This window comes from Giraffa tippelskirchi, chromosome 10 (genome assembly GCF_054371585.1).
Source record: "Giraffa tippelskirchi isolate mGirTip1 chromosome 10, T2T-mGirTip1v1.2.pri, whole genome shotgun sequence".
NCBI lineage: Eukaryota > Metazoa > Chordata > Mammalia > Artiodactyla > Giraffidae > Giraffa > Giraffa tippelskirchi.
Genome location: NC_137284.1, coordinates 122,100,490 through 122,117,846, shown reverse-complemented (window position 1 = coordinate 122,117,846; position 17,357 = coordinate 122,100,490). Strand labels below are relative to the sequence as shown.

Sequence of the window (17,357 nt, the reverse complement as noted above, 5' to 3'; positions counted from 1 at the left end):
TCTTGTAAGGTTCTTATGTTAGAAATAGTATAGTGTTATCTCAGTCATGACTTAGCAACTAAACAACAACTCTCATGAACACAGATGCAAACATTTAAAATAAGATTTTAGCAAATAGAATCAACAGTATATGTAAAGGATAATACATTATGACCAAGTGAGGTTTATCCTAGGAATGAAAGGTGTCATTGTATCAACGGACATTAAGAAGAGAAATATCACATGATCATCTCAATAGACATAGAAAAGGCACTTGACAAAGTTAGACCATTTATGGTTTTAAAATGTAAGCAAAATATGAATAAATGGAAATATCCACATCCTGATAAAGGATATCTACAAAAAAATCTACAGCCAAGATCATTCTTCATGGTGAAAGAACAAATTTTATCCCCAAAGATGAAAAGGTAAGCAAGATTGTCCTCTCTTGCTGCTCCTATTCAAAATCACACCCACCCAGTGCAGTCAGGCAAGAAAAATGAGTAAAGCACACACAGATTGGAAGTAAAATCATCTCTAGTCACATCTGACTCTATGGTCTATGTGAAAAATCTAATAGAATTACAAAAAAAGCTCCTAGAAGTATTAAATGAGTTCAGCAAGATTGCAAGATGCCAAGTCAGTATACAGAAATCAGTTGTATGTCTGTATACTCACAGTGAACAATTGGAAATGGAAGGTAAAGCATAATTTCATTTATAAATAAAATTTATAACAGCACTGAAAATTATAAAAATTTAACAAAATGGGTGCAGAATCTATCCACTGAAAATGACAGAATGAAAGAAATCAAGGACCTAAATAAATGTGTATATATGTGTATGTGTATATATATATATATATATACACACACACACACACCATATTCATGGGTTAGAAGATTCATTCTACTGAAGATGTTGGATTTTTTTCTCAAACTTATCCATAAATTCAATATAATCCCACTCAAAATTCTGGCAGGAATTTTTATTTTATTTCATTTTATTTATTTAGTAATTGATTCTAAAATTTATATGTAAAGACAGGAGAACTAGAATTTTGAAAAAAAATGAATTCACAGTAATGGACTTCCATACTTACCATAAAACTATAGTAATCAAGACAGCTTCCACAAAGGTACAAAGGCATTTCAATAGAAAAAGGTTGGTCTTTCTCAATAAATGATACTAGGACAATTGGATATTGTATGCAAATAAAACAAAAAAGCTTGACCCGTGAGCTGGGTTTAAGGACCCAGTATATTTAAAGACAGGCCTGGCATACCCCTGCCTAGTTGTAGATAGTTGATACAACCTGTGGAATAACCAGACACCTCACCAGTGGAGATTTATAGATGGCAAATAAACACACGAAACAGTGCTCAACATCATTAGTCATTATGGAACTGCAAATAGAAACCTCAGTGAGAGACCACAACACACCTATTATAATGGCTAAAATGAAAAGAGGAGAAGACCTGATGATACCAGGTGCTGGCGAGAATGCGGAACCACTGGACCTCTCAGACATCAGTGAGAGAGTGCAAAACAGTATAGGTATAAAGGTACACTTTGGAAAAAGACAGTTTGGCAGTTTCTCATAAAGTTAAGCCTACACTTGCCCTATGACACAGCAAACTCATACCCAGGTATTTACCCAAGTTAAATGAGAACTCTGCTTACACAGAAAGTAGGGCATGACTATCTATAGCAGCTTTATTCATAATTGAGTAAATTATGAATTCATCTGAACCAGAAGCATCATATTCTTCAGTTGCCAAATGGATAAACAAGCTATTATGACTGGTACTCAGTAATAAAAAGAAATGATTGATACATGTAACAACATAGATAAAAAACACATTGTTTTAAGTGGAAGCCAGACCCAAAAGACTGCATATTGTGATTTCACTTATATGATATTCTAGAAAAGGCAAAACTACTGGGATGGTAGACAAGTCGATGGTTGCCTGGCAGAGGAAACAGTTGACTGCAAAGGGGTACAGGTAATTTTGGAGGGGATGATAGAACTGTTCTGTATCTTGATTGTGGTAGGTGTATAAGTGTGTGTTGGTCAGAACCCATAGAACTGTACACAAAATGGGTGATCTTTATTATATGCAAAAAAAAAAAATCTAACTGATAGCATCAGGAAAGGCTTCATAAGGTTTAAGATGCCCAAGTCTTGAAAGCTTTGAAGGCATCCCCCTGTGGACGGTAGGGAGAAGCTCCTTCCAGGCAAAGAGAACAGCATTTGGAAAGACTCCGAGGGAGGAAACAGTCCTGTGTGTTCTTGGAAGGTCGGAAGCCTAAAGTTACACGTGAAGGAGGTGACTGAAAGGCAGTGCTAGAGAAGCAGGCTGGAGCTGGGTTGTGGAAGGACTCGTGTTTGGTAGAAAACATGGTCTTGGATTTTTTTTTTTCCCCTTCAGTTGTTTTCTTACAAACTGTCTCACGGTTTGGGCTGCTGTACAGTCCCACAGAAATTCTCTTGAAGTTCAGAGTCTAGAAGTCTGAGATCAGGCTGAGATATGGGGGGCCCCCTTTGTGGGCTACAAACTGCTGACTCCTCATCATGTCCTCACGTGGGCGGAGAGCAGGGAGAGGAGTCAAGCTGTCTTGTGACTCTTAGAAAAGTACCAACCCCATTCATGGGGGCTCCTCCCTCATGACTTCATCTCACCCTGATTACCCAGAGGCTCCACCTCCTACTACCATCATATTGGGGGACAGGGATCCCAATATGCCTTTTGAGGGATACAGTCATTCAGTCTGTAACAGTTGGGAAAATGAAGAGCTTTAATCGGGGGAAGGACTTAGTTTTCATCTAAAGCATCTGCTCTGGCAGGCTGGGGTACCACCCATGGGAAGGGTGAGACCAGGAGGGGATTTATCAGATCATTAGGCAGGAGGCAAAGAAGTCCTGGGCCAAGACTAGAGCAATGGATGCAGGAAGGGGGGCAAGCTTGTAGGAAATGGTGATGCCCAGATGACAAAGGTGAAGGAAAGGGGAACCTAAGGGGGACATTCGAGTTTCTGTGCTCAGAGGCATCCAAGAAGAACTGGGTTTGAGGTTTATATAGAGGGAGAATTTTTATCAGTTTGGCTTATAGTAAGTTGCTATATAACTTGAAAAACTTGAGTTGATTTTTCATTCTAATACTATATGCATTGTACTCAAATAATGAGTAAGCTGTCACAGTAAGGTGAGAGTGACAGCAGTTGGGACCCAGAAAGCCAGGGTGGCGAGGAGTCTGAATAAGGTGACCGTGTGCCCATGTGCCCTGTCCCCCCGAATCTCACTGAGTACTGTCACTTCTGTATGACTCTCCACTGCATCAGACGCTGCATCAGATTTGCACATCCACTGGAGGAGAGATTTAGGGAGGACAGAGGGACCAGACTAGGGCTGGGTACAGCTTTAAAATGAAGATCTCTCATTAGGGGGAAGGTGGAAGTAGAAGTGGGTGGAGAGCCAAGTGTGCAAGGAGCCTTTTCCATGGAAAACACAGGTCAGAGCGGCCATAGAAATATTTTGGGGGGACCTGACTTCTCTCCAACCCTGCATTTCAGGGAGTCTCATTCCCCTTCCTCTGCTGTGGCTTCTGTGATCTGTGTTGGCTCCTGGCTTGCTTGTCTGGTCCCTGACTGGTCCTGCCCACGTGTCTGTTTTGCTGTTCTATGCTATCTGCCCAGACTGTTTCGTTTCAGGGGTGTTCTTCAGATTTTAATAAATGTCTGTTGGATTTTAAATTTTGTCAGAATGAAAAATATTTGGTCTTTTCAGTTGATATTGTACTCAAGCCAAATAAGCTCAGCATCTTTACACGGCAGGTGGGGTCAGAAATACTCAAGTTAAACATTATAAGTATGAGCCTGGACCATTTTTAAACCCCACCTTGATCCTGTGTATTTCAGCCCGAGAGGAAGTTTGGTGTGGTGGTGGTCGGTGTCGGCAGAGCCGGCTCCGTACGGATCCGGGACCTGCGGAATCCACATGCTTCCTCGGCGTTCCTGAACCTGATTGGCTTCGTGTCGAGGTGGGTTTGCTTTGTGCCCTGTAATTCCCCGGGAGTTGGGTGCAATGGATTAGGGTTCTCCAGACCCCAGAGAGAGCAAGCCAGCTCCGGGGTCATTCCAGGGAACTGTGCAGGATCAGCCCTACAAGATCTCAGATGGGTCTGGGAACTAGAGAGTGCTGGCCCTGCAACTGGGATGTGCAGTGAGTCATCCTATAGGGGACTGCAAAGGCAGAGGCGGGGAAGGTGAGCACAGGGCCTGACGGTGACAGGAGCAGCACAGTGAACACACGTGGGTTGGCCTGAAAGAAGGCTTTAGATGTGTTCCATCAGTTAACCATGACAGCCTTCCCAGGGCCCTGGGCTTTGTAAGCCTGACCAGTTATTTGACATCAACGCCAATATCAACCTACTTGACAGATACAGAAGCTGAACCACAGAGAGGTTAAGTAATTTGCCTGATGTCACACAGCTGGAAAAATTGAAGAGCTGGACAACAGTGCACGTCGATCCAATTCCAAAGCCCGGCTTTTAAACACCATGTATTCATTTCCCCTTTGATAATTCTGAACACGCTTTTAAGGATTATCATTTATCTCCTGTACCTCAGCCAAAACCTAACTTTCACTGCGTTTCTTCTTCACTTACTCACCCTCAGCTCCTTGACCCCCACTACTTCCACACACACTGCTTAAAAAACTCACACCATGTAACATCAGTTATCAGCAGTCATTGTGAACCTGAGGTAGGCCGTGTATCAGCCCAGGCATTGGGGCAGAGAGCAAGTCAGGCAGGTCTCTGCTTTTTTAGTGCTTTAGAGAAATCACTGTGTCAGTACTTAGATGTCAGTACTCAGACGAGCGTAAGTAACCATCATGATGGTCCCTGTAGAAGTTCTTTCATATTTTAATTTATGGGACGTGCTTTCTTCCAGTTTGCCTGTCTCAGAACCTAGCTCTTCCTTAAGGACTTAAAGTGAATTTGGGGGCACAGAGGCAACCCAGAAGTGCTGGCAACCTGCCCTTGGTCAGTCTTCCCCTCCCAGGAGGATTCTAAGGGAGCAGCACAGATGGGAGACTTGATATCACGATTAGCAGCACTGTTCCTCCCCCTGCTCCCCTGCCTGCATCTGGGATCTCATGTACAAGGGCTCTGGGCTGAAGGGGGGCTTCTGCTTCCCCAGCAGCCCTCCTCTGCCAGCTGGTGCTATGCCTAACCTACCCAGGTCCCATAAGATGGCCAGCTCATCCTCCCCTCCTCTCGCTTTACCACCCCTCTGCTGTTATCACACTGTCCCCTTGCCACATGCTCTGTTCCTCACAACCTACCTGCTAAGACCTGTCACCTCCCCAGGAATCCTCTTCTGAAACCCTGAACTGGGTGTACCTTGCCTTCCTGGAATCTCCCACTTGTACCCCTGGCACAGCATTCCTCTGGTTATTTTTATTTGGCCATGCTGCACGACGTCTGGGATCTTAGTTCCCCAACCAGGCATCAAACCCGTGCCCCCTGCATTGGAAGCACAGAGTTTTAACCACTGAACCACCAGGGAAGACCCCACCTCCTGTTAGTCTCGTGTTGTGGTTATATAGTCTCTTCCTCCCTCTACCAGACCGAACTTGCTAGAAGCTGAGGACTTTAGTTCATTCCCCACTGTTGCAGAATCCAGTAATTGAGAAACCAAGCACCACACTTGGAGAATTGGAGAACTCAGGTTTATTATGCCGGTGGGCCCAGAGGAGTTAACACTCTAAGCCCTGAGCCCCGAGCAAAGGGGTTACAGAGTTTTTATGGAGAGACTACAATGGGCAACTCTAGCTGCTAATAGGCTGGTTTAAGGGATTTCATGACGTGGGAACAACAGTCAAGATGGGGAGGGGGATGCCTGACCTTTACATGGACAGGCATGATTAAGCAGGTTTGCAAGGTTGGACAATTACAAAGAGCAGGACAAGGGTGAGTGAGATAAGCTCCAGTTCCTAGTGTTGTAAGTCTTTCTGAGACAACGGTGACCTATGTGATCCAGACTTTGCAAGGAGCAAGCTGAGTTGCAGAGGCAGAACGAGCAGGAGGTTATGTAAAATTTTAACTTTTCCTCTTCACCACATCTTCCCTACTGGGAAGGCACGGGGAGGCAAGCGAGAGGCATTGGTCAGACCAAACAGTGCAGATGGGTGGCCCCCACAGGAAAGAACCTACCAGAATGTTCTTCAGCAGCCAAACTCCCCCAGCTGCCCTCTGGCTGCTGCCACTCAAGGGGGCTCTGCGCCGCCCCAAGCCTCCTGCCAGCTGCCCCGTTTCCTTTGTGACAGCCTTTGTTGAAGGATTGCTCCTCTGCTCCACCCTCGGCCCCAGGGCAGCGTGCAGCCAGGACTCTCAGCTGTTCTAAAGCAGGGGTCCTTCTTACTGTGTGGGAGTCAGAAGGTGCAGGCTCATGTCCTGCCCCTACTACCAGTTAGCTGTGGAGCCCCTGCCTCTCTGGGCTTTGTCAGCTCAGCTATTAAGGAGGCAGTGACGCCCACCTTCTGCCTGACGGACACAAGGCCATGATGTACATGAAGGAGCTCAAAGCCACACAGCACTGTGCCCCTCAGAGGTGTTAGTGTCTTGGATCTGGATTAGGTTTGGTAGTCCTAGTGTCTGGCCAAGTGCTTGGAGCTGGCAGTGACCATAGAGATTACTTCTTATGAGATAACAGAAGATCCATTCTTTTTATTTTAGAGATGATGTAAATTCAAAGGCTCCCACATCATACAGGCTGGTAGCTGTGGTCTCAGGACTCAGGGCCAGTTCCCCAATTTCTTCCTCTGTGCTGGAGGCTCTGTTTCTTACTCTGTGCTGGAGGCTCTGTTTCTTACTCTGTGCTGGAAGTGCCCTGGAAATGAGATGGAAGAAATTGCTTTCTTCATTTCTAAAAACTGATCACCAGGACATTGTTGGGAGCTGGGGAGCAGGATGGCACTCATTTATTCTCAGCCGATGTCCTGCCTGCTTTGAGTTCCACTTGTCTGTTCTTCTCAAACAGACGAGAGCTGGGGAGCATTGATGAGGTGCCACAAATTTCTCTGGAAGACGCTCTTTCCAGTCAAGAGGTTGAGGTTGCTTTTATCTGCAGTGAGAGCTCCAGCCACGAGGACTACATCAGGTAGGTGTTCAAGTCCTCACCTTGCACAGTAGTACAGGACAATGAAAATACCTGGGCTGACATCTTACACAGGGATCTTAATAATCGGTGGGATGGATCCAGGACTTTAAAAAATTGTCGTCAAAATGTTAACTCTCACTATGGGTTATAAAGGTATAAGGACATGAAAAATATAGTAGAACTAATATTCACCATAATTTAAAACATTAGACACATTAAGAATTAAAGTGCCTTATTTCATTGTAAAAAATTTATTGAGAGTAGTTTGAATAGTGCCTGCCTTCTTAGAATCTGCCTACAGTGTGGGAGAACTGGGTTCGATCCCTGGGTTGGGAAGATCTCCTGGAGAAGGGAAAGGCTACCCGCTCCAGTATTCTGGCCTGGAGAATTCCATGGACAGAGGAGCCTGGCAGGCTATAGTCCACCAGCCATGGAGTCAGACACGACTGAGCAACCAACAGTTGCCTTCTTCTCAGTGTATAACTTAGGATATGGAGCCAATGTCTTTTTTGTTGCTTGGAGAAATGCCATAGTTCTTTCAGCTTCCAACATTTTATCCTTTGCACTTTAAACAACATGAAATCTCTCTGAGAATATCTCTAGAAGTTCTTTAATAGGAAGTGTTTTTTGCCATGAGATGATTAAGGGAATAGTAATGGCCTAAGATTGGGGAGGTTGCATTATATTCATAGAGTAAGAGAAATGAAATGTTTCCCCCACACATACCCTACCCCCGCCCCACCTTTGAATGCAAAGCCTAGAGCTCTCCAGGCATTTGGTGGAATGGAGCCTGGAAGGAAGGCCCCATGGAAGACCTGGCAGCTAACAAGGCAGTGCCATCTGCCCCTGGAGCTCAGCTTTCCGTTTAGGTCCTGACATTAAACTACAGCTACTTCCACAGTGTGGTTGCCCAGAAGTCAGCTGCTCTCTCTTTATCACACTCACTCTAAATGTGGACAGAAGCACCTTTATGTGGATCCCCTTAACCTTCTTTGGCATCAGAGAAGAACTGAACAAAGTAATTATATAATTCCCATACTCATCAATGTTTGTCCCCTAGAATATCTGGAGCATAAAAGCCGGACTTCTGAGCACAGCACTCTGGGTCCTTTACATCAGACTCCCAGCTCCTCTTAGGACCTCGTTTCTCTCTCCCTCCCCTCCCCTGCCACACAGAAACACTGAAATTCACACCATGTCTCAATGGACAAAGCCCCATAAATGCCCAAGCCCTTGCCTATGCTGCTCATCGTGAAACACCCTCATCCCGTGGCACCTGGAAAATGCCTGTTTACACTTCAAGACCAAGTTCAGAGCCTTAGTGAAATGTTTTCCAATTGCCTCAGACAGAGCTGGCTGCCACGAGTTTTGTAGTCTTTATTTGTAGCTGTCATGTGGTAATGGAGCTAGTAGAGGTGATAGAATTCCAGTTGAGCTATTTCAAATCCTAAAAGATGATGCTGTGAAAGTGCTGCACTCAATATGCCAGCAAATTTGTAAACCTTATCAGTGGCCACAGGACTAGAAAAGGTGAGTTTTCATTCCAACCCCAAAGAAAGGCAATGCCAAAGAATGTTCGGACTACCACACAATTGCACTCATCTCATGCGCTAGTAAAGTAATGCTCAAAATTCACCAAGATAGGCTTCAACAGTACGTGAACTGTGAACTTCAGATGTTCAAGCTGGACTTAGAAAAGGCAGAGGAACCAGAGATCAAATTGCCAATATCCTTTGGATAGTCGAAAAAGCGAGAAAGTTCCAGAAAAACATCTAATTCTGCTTTATTGACTACCCCAAAGCCTTTGACTGTGTGGATCACAGCAAACTGTGGAAAATTCTTAATGAGATGGGAATACCAGACCACCTGACCTGCCTTCTGAGAAATCTGTGTGCAGGTCAAGAAGCAACAGTTAGAAGTGGACATGGAACAACAGACTGGTTCCAAATCGGGAAAGGAGTACATGAAGGCTGTATAATGTCATCCTGCTTATTTAACTTATATGCAGAGTACATCATGAGAAATGCTGGACTGGATGAAGCACAAGCTGGAATCAAGATTGCCAGGAGAAATATCAGTAACCTCATGCAGATGACACCACCCTTATGGCAGAAAGTAAAGAACTAAAGAGCCTCTTGATGAAAGTATAAGAGGAGAGTGAAGAAGTTGGCTTAAAGCTCAACATTTAGACAACTAAGATCATGGCATCTGGTCCCATCATTTCATGGCAAATAGATGGGGAAACAGTGGAAACAGTAACAGACTTTATTTTGGGGAGCTCCAAAATCACTGCAGATGGTGACTGCAGCCATGAAATTAAAAGACGCTTGCTCCTTGGAATAAAAAGTTATGACCAACCTAGACAGCATATTAAAAATCAGAGACATTACTGTGCCAACAAAGGTCCATCTAGTCAAAGCTATGGTTTTTCCAGTAGTCATGTTTGGGTGTGAGAGTTGGACAATAAAGAAAGCTGAGTGATGAAGAATTGATGCTTTTCAACTGTGATGTTGGAGAAGACTCTTGAGAGTCCCCTGGACTGCAAGATCCAACCAGTCCATCCTAAAGGAAATCAGTCCTGAATATTCAGTGGAAGAACTGGTGCTGAAGCTGAAACTCCAATACTTTGGCCACCTGATGCAAAGAACTGACTGATTTAAAAAGACCCTGATGCTGGGAAAGATTGAAGGCAGGAGGAGAAGGAGATGACAGAGGATGAGATGGTTGGATGGCATCACCAACTTCATGGACATGAGTTTGAGTAAGCTCCAGGAATTGGTGATAGACAGAGAGGCCTGGCCTGGTGCAGTCCATGGGTTGCAAAGAGTTGGACATGACTGAACGACTTTCAGTTGCTGCCCAAAGACTGCAGCACGCCAGGCCTCCCTGTCCATCACCAACTCCTGGAGTTGGGAACTGACTGTGGTAATAGACAATTTACCTGTTGACACGGCTGTATTTCTCCTCCAGAATAACTGGTAAATAGTACCTGGTTGCATATGTCAGTAGACAAATGGGTGAATGTTCAAGTGAGCACATAATTAGAAAGCTTTTCTCTTACTGCTTAGTAGAAAATAACATGAGATGCAGTTCATCCTCCCCATCCCCTGGCCCTGACTCTAATCTGCATTCTATCATGACACATTTACACGGAAACTTGTGTGCATTTTTCACGTCTGTCACGCAGGGTCAGAGAAGGCAGTGGCAACCCACTCCAGTACTCTTGCCTGGAAAATCCCATGGACGGAGGAGCCTGGTAGGCTGTAGTCCATGGGGTCGCTAAGAGTTGGACACGACTGAGCAACTTCACTTTCACTTTTCACTTTCATGCATTGGAAAAGGAAATGGCAACCCACTTCAGTGTTCTTGCCTGGAGAATCCCAGGAACGGGGGAGCCTGGTGGGCTGCCATCTATGGGGTCGCACAGAGTCGGATACAACTGAAGCGACTTAGCAGCAGCATGCAGGGTACTTAAACAAAGCTTAATTGAAGTGCATTTTATCTGTATTTATCCCTCTTTTCCAAAGGCAATTCCTGAATGCTGGAAAGCATGTCCTTGTGGAATACCCCATGACACTGTCTTGGGTGGCAGCTAAGGACCTGTGGGAGCTGGCCGAGCAGAAAGGTGATGTATGTTCTGTGCATCTGGAGCACACACCCTCTTACTAAGAATTCCTGCCTCTAAGACTTCTATGGTACCATCTTTATGCCTTATAAACAACCCTGTGTTAGATATGTTACTGGTCCTATGGGCTCCCAGCCCAGCCCCCATACTGTAGGCACATAAAGCTCGGGGGTGGGGGTGTGTTTGTGGAGGAACAACAGGGCAGAGGGATGGGTGGGAATTTGCAGACTTTTGATCAAGACTTACCAGCTTCTTTTACTCTAATGAAAAATATGAATTAGCTTCCTCTTATGCTAATATTATATTATCTTGCTTTTATTCATGTGATACTTGTATTGCTAATGGAAAAATGCCTAGATCAAGGTAATTGATTGTCTGATATGCACAGTTTATAGTTTTTGTTGTTTCTCAAGAGGAGCACCATTTGTTAATACTGGGAACTTGGAAACTCTTTCTAAATGTATGTTATTTTGCTTAATTCTCTTAGAAATCCTTGGAGGTAGGTATTTTCTATAGCTTATGTATAGGAATCCATGGCTCAGAGAAGTCAAAATTTTTCTACCAGAAACGGAGTATAACCTTCAAAAATTGTATGCCTGGAACTTATATAATATTGTACATCTACTATACTTTAAAAAAAAGTTTTGTACCAGGTCACAAAGCTAGTAATATGACCACTAAATGAGAGGTGGAGATTTGATTTCAATCCTTTTGGGCTCTGAAGTCCACATTTTTTCCTCTGAGCCTTGCTGAACACCACAACTAGAGAGAAGGCCACACGCCACCACTAAGACCTGATGCAGACAAATATAAAGAAATATTTTATAAAAGACATATAGTCAATGGAATAGAATAGAGAGCCCAGAAACAAAACCTTGTGTATATAGATGGTCAAGTGATCTTTGACAAGAGTCTTTGAGATCACACAATGGGAGAATGGACAGTCTCTTTAACAGAAAGTGTTGGGACAGACGGATGGCCACATGCAAAAGAAGGAAGTTGTACCTTTACCTTTTACCATTTTAACTCGTACAGCCCTAAATGTAAGATGTAAAACTATAAAACTCCTGGAAGAAAATGTAGGGAAAAGCTTCTGGACATTGGCCATGGCAGTGATTTTTTTCTGGATGTGACACCCAAAGTACAGGCAACAAAAGCAAAAGTAGACATGGGATTTTGCGCTAAACTAAAAAAAGCTTCTGCACAACAAAGGAGACAATCAACAGAGTGACAAGGCAACCTACAGAATGGGAGGATGTATTTGCAAATCAGGTACCTGATAAGGGTTAATATCCAGATTATATAAAGAGCTCTTAAGACTCAACAACAACAATAAATAACCTGATTTTAAAATACACAAAGAACTTGAATAGGTACTTCTCCAAAGATTTACAAATGGCCAAACAAGCATACAAAAAGATGCTCATTGTCACTAATAACTATCACACTAGAGTAAGGCCTTAAGAGTACACTGAATGTAGGAAATATTTTACGAGCAAATCTGTCTGAACACTGGAGAATTCACTCTAGAGAAAGGCATGGATGTACAGGGAATTTGCAATTTCCTTGTTCAGTATAGGGTCACTGGAGGAAACTGAGGGGCCATTGGTCTGAGTTGAATCTCACTTCCAAGTGCTTCTGAGAGCAGCCTGAATTTTTTCCTTACTCAAATTAGAGATTATAGGGTATTGAGGCACTATTGAAGGGCGTGTATTTCTCAAGTCTAAAAGAACCATATTTCATGATGTCCACAATTCTTTGAGCTAATGTTGCTGTTTGTAAGACCACTGGGTCCAGGGAAACCATAATTGGTACAGAAACTTACATAGCAGCTGGTAAAGAATCCACCTGCCAATGCAGGAGATGCAAGATGTGAGTTTGATCCCTGAGTCGGGAAGATCTCCTGGAGAAGGAAATGGCAACTCACTCCAGTATTCTTGCCTGGGAAATTCCATGGACAGAGGAGCCTGGTGGGCTATAGTCCATGGGGCCACAGAGAGTCGGACACGACTGAGCAACTGAACACACATCACTAATGATTAAAGGAATGCAAATCAAAACCACATTGAAATATCTCCTCAAACCCATGAAGATAGCCACTATTAAAACAAAACTGGGACTTCCCTTTTAGTCCAATAGTTAAGACTCCAAGCTTCTATGCAGGAGGCATGGGTTTGACCCCTGGCAAGGGAACTAAGATCCCACATAACACACAGTGTGGCCAAAACAAAACAAAACAACAAATGTCGGTGAGAGTGGAGAAATTTATTAGAGCCCTTGTGCCCATTGGGGGGAATATAATATGGTTTAGCCACTCTGGAAAGCTGTATGGGAGTTTCTGAAAAATTTATAAATAGAATTACCATATGATCCAGTAATCCCAGTTCTGGGTATATACTGAAAAGACTTTAAAGGATTTGGAAGAGATATTTCCACACTCTGGTTCATAGCACATTATTCACAATAACCAAGAAGTGGAAACAACTCAGATGTCCATTGATGAATGAATGGATAAAGAAAATGTGGTGATTATATACAATGGAATATTATTAAGCCTTAAGAAAGAAGTGAATCTTGTCACAAACTGCAACATGGAAGAATGTTGAGAATATTATGGTAAGTAATATAAGCTAGTCACAAAGAGATTATGTGAGGTGTCTAGAATAGTGAAATTCGTAGAAACAGAAAATAGAAGGATGGCTGCTAGGGAGTGGTGTGGAGGAATAAAGGGAGTTACTTTAGTTGTGTACAAAATTTCAGTTTTGCAAAGTGAAAAAGTTCTAAAGATCTTTTGTACAACAGTGTCCTTATAGTTAATACTACTGGACTGTATACTGAAAGATGGTTAATATGGTAAATTTTATATTATGTGTTTTGCTACAATTTTTTAAAAAACTAAATTTAGAAGAATCAGAGCAATCAAAATTGACGAGAGGATTTGACCTCAAGTGGAATGTTGATGCACAATAATTAGAAAGCCCCAAATGCAACATCATTAATTTAACAATTTGGGCAAGTCAAAATACGTATCAAAGAATAATAAAAAGTTCAGATCCTTTATAACCTAATTTTACAGAAATACATAAAAGAATTATTTTGTACAGAAGTGTCCATGCCAACATTTTAAGAGCAAAAATTGGCATGCAAATTCGGTATTCAAAAGAGAATGGTTAATGGTTAATTATGGTATTTTCATCTGATGAATACTATTCAGGCTCTAAAAGTCATAAAGATTCTTACTGTCATAAAAAAGGTACATGATACATGGCTAAATACAAAACAGGTTACAGAACTACATGTAGTATCACTTTAAGTACAGATGTGTAGACAATTTGTTTTAATAGTGGTTATTTCTTAGTAGTGGTATTTTGGATGATTTTATTTACTTTCTATTTTTCACGTTTCCTATAATGAGCATAATTTGTTTTAATAATATGAAACAAAATAATACATTTTTTAAAATTGTTAAGAAGGTACTAAATTGTATATACAGTATAGCCCCCCAAAACAAAAACAAATTTTAAGAAGTTACACATAATTTGGACAAATCACTAGAGAAATTTAAATATTTAATGTAAAGGAGAAAAAAATTAAGATATATTAAAAGCTGTCCATAGAAAGAGAAAATAAACTTATGTTGTATTGCTTCTGCTGGTAGGGGTAGAATTATAGAGATGGAGATCTCATCTTCATACAAGAAAGAGTTTTCTAAGAATCATAACTGTTCCAACATATTTACCTAGGACGCCATAGAAAATAGTTTCAGCATTGGGTATCATATAGTTGACTACTGCTTGGTTAAAGATACTCTTTGCATTTTAAATATCACAAATAGAATGGAAAATCATATTTTTATTTTCATGGGCACACATAAAATGAATCTCTAGCCCCATCTGTTACTCTACCAATCAGATGGTATAGCTTGCCAAGTCTGACATATTTAAATAACAAGTGAGATAAGCTTTTCTAGCACTTGTGTCGGTGGTTAAACTAGTTACAAATCATGAACCCTATGACACAAGAATTTCTGAGAAGTACGTTTGATTTCTTCTACAAAAGTAGCTCTGAATAGGCTAACACCAAAGCCACTGAAGAAATTGAATAATAATTCTGGTGTTCATCTGATTGTCTGAGTTTTTATAATTTGAGATAGAATTTCCTTGTGATAAATTCAGAGATTTTAAGTGCAGAGCTAAATGAATTTGGACAAAGTATATACCCATGTAATGATTACTCCAGTCAAGATACAGAACATTTTTATTATTCCAGAAAGTTCCCTAGTGCCCATGTCCTGTTGGTCATTTATACCAACAGTGACATTGATTATCTACTACCAAACTTCCTTTCCGATTATCTCTCAGCTAGGATCTGAGATCATTCCTGTATTGCTTAAACATCAGTGTCAATATCATGTCACATATAGGCAAGGGGAAAAAGAGCAAATGAAACAAAATGGCAACAGTGATTAACTGGTAGCATTCTGAGTGGTTTCATTTTTTCTTTATGCTCTTTTCACATTTTCTCAATTTTCTACAATGACATGAATTTACATTTATACTTTAAAAATAATTTTGTTTCTACCGTATGATCACGATCATGAAAAATCATTCACAGCAGAATGACAAAAGGGAAATAAACCAATATCTTAGTAGTGGTTCTTTCTGGTAAATAGGATTATGGGATTTTTACTTCTCATTTTCCTCCCGAATTTAAAAACATGTATTATTTCTAAGGTAGACAAAACACCCTATTTTGAAAGATGAGGCCAAAATGGTTCTTGAGAATTTCATAATTTACTAGTTATTTTAGAAAGCTGCTAAAATATGTTTGAGAAAATGAATGAGTTGATACTTCAAGTCCATTAATTGCAAGCTGCCCTTTCATTTTCTCCTAAGAGGTTCTTATTTCATAATCCATGACTGTTTCTGGCTTGCTCTCATATTTTTGTTGCTGTAACTACTTATTTTGTTGAAGATTATTTATCTGAAATAATGACTTACAGAAGCCTAGTAAATATAATACAGTACAGAGAACTATTTTTTCTTGAATCATATAAGAGTAAGTTGCCCAGCTGATCCCCTAATAATTTCATGTGTATATCCTATAAATAACACAGTTGATGATGACTGCCTTTTTCACTCCATCCTTGTCATGACAGGGAAAGTCTTGCATGAGGAGCATGTTGAACTCTTGATGGAGGAGTTTGCATTCCTGAAGAAAGAAGTGGTGGGGAAGGACCTGCTGAAAGGGTCTCTCCTCTTCACAGGTCAGTCCTTGGTGGGATCACAGGTCATGTGTAACTGGTGAGGCGGGGCAGGGTGAGGTAGGGAGGCTGAGTTCTTTCCTAGCCCTCTAGGATGTGAGCTTGGATTCACTTCTGCCAAAGAATCTCTGTGGGCCAATTTAATTTTCCCAAATAGCCACAGACAATAAAAATACCTGTTTTGTTTCTTTCCTCAAATGAGATTTGATTGCTTGGTGGGCCTTGGGTAAAATGTGTTAGAAATCTGAAGCGCATTTATACTTTTGGCCCAGTCTATTAGGCAGAAGCTTCTCTCATGAAATCCTGACAAATTGGAGATTATATTCCACAGGTTAAAAATGAAAGCTCTCTTTTAAAAAGGACTGAGAAAAACAGAAGAGAATATTTTTATACTTCTCTATGCAGCAAATAGAATATGCATAGCCCCTTCCTTCCTCCAACAAGTTATCAGAACATTAGCTGCAGCCAAAATATCAGATCTACTAGATATTCAGCCATTTGTGTTGGTCTTTCTGGGAGCACCTCCATTAGCAGTAGGAAATGAACAACGTGGAGCTTCCAGCTCTGCAGTCTCCTTTGGGCGGACTCCTTAGATTTGTCTGTACCCTAAAGCATTAGCAGTAGGAAATAAACAAGCTGGAGCCTCTAGCTTTGCACCTTCAAGCATCTGGGCCACCTTTCCTGAGGACTTGCATTACAGGAAGGAAAGTCTGACCTTGTCAAGTGGAAAAACCATTCATCTCTTCACGAGTTTCCAGAAAATACAGTGGAATCTTATTTCAGAATCCATCTTCATCCTTTATTTTATTCCTTTTTGTATGTTTTAAACTCTTTATTTTATATTGGAGTATAGCCATTTAACAATGTGTGATAGTTTCAGGTGGACAGCAAAAGGACTCAGTCATACATATATGTGTATCCATTCTCCCCCAAACTCCCCTTCCATCCACACTGCCATAACATTGAGCAGAATTCCCTGTGCTATACAGTAGGACTTTGTTGGTTATTCATTTTAAATATAGCAGAGTGTTGATACCAAACTCCCTAACTATCTCATCCCTGCTCTCTTCCCCACTGTAGAAGTTCATTCTCTAAGGCTGTGATCCATCTTCATCCTTTAAAATGACCATCAAATGAGCGTTGTGGCAACAAATAATAATAACCACTAATCTGCATAAGGAATTGTGCTAAGTATGTGACACACATTATTTCATGTTAATTCATAGGATAATCCCATAAAGTGAGTATTCATTACCCCTGTCACACAGATTTTTTTAAATGAAGCTCAGCAGTGGGTAGCTTTACAAAGTTGACCCAACAGTGATGA

General features: G+C 41.6%; 2 protein-coding genes across 16 annotated transcripts in view; one reads left to right on the top strand and one right to left on the bottom strand.

The window, feature by feature from the left end:
• COA1 (cytochrome c oxidase assembly factor 1) overlaps positions 1–17,357 on the bottom strand; it is a 179,970-nt gene that overhangs the window by 149,116 nt on the left and 13,497 nt on the right. The gene's annotated exons all lie outside the window — the stretch shown is intronic.
• BLVRA (biliverdin reductase A) overlaps positions 1–17,357 on the top strand; it is a 48,941-nt gene that overhangs the window by 25,876 nt on the left and 5,708 nt on the right. For all 3 annotated transcript variants that reach the window (XM_081535298.1, XM_081535299.1, XM_081535300.1), the window contains 4 exons: positions 3,897–4,018; positions 7,023–7,142; positions 10,670–10,767; positions 15,926–16,033. In XM_081535298.1, the coding sequence (XP_081391424.1) occupies positions 3,897–4,018; positions 7,023–7,142; positions 10,670–10,767; positions 15,926–16,033 (448 nt within the window). The remainder of the gene's footprint in view (positions 1–3,896; positions 4,019–7,022; positions 7,143–10,669; positions 10,768–15,925; positions 16,034–17,357) is intronic.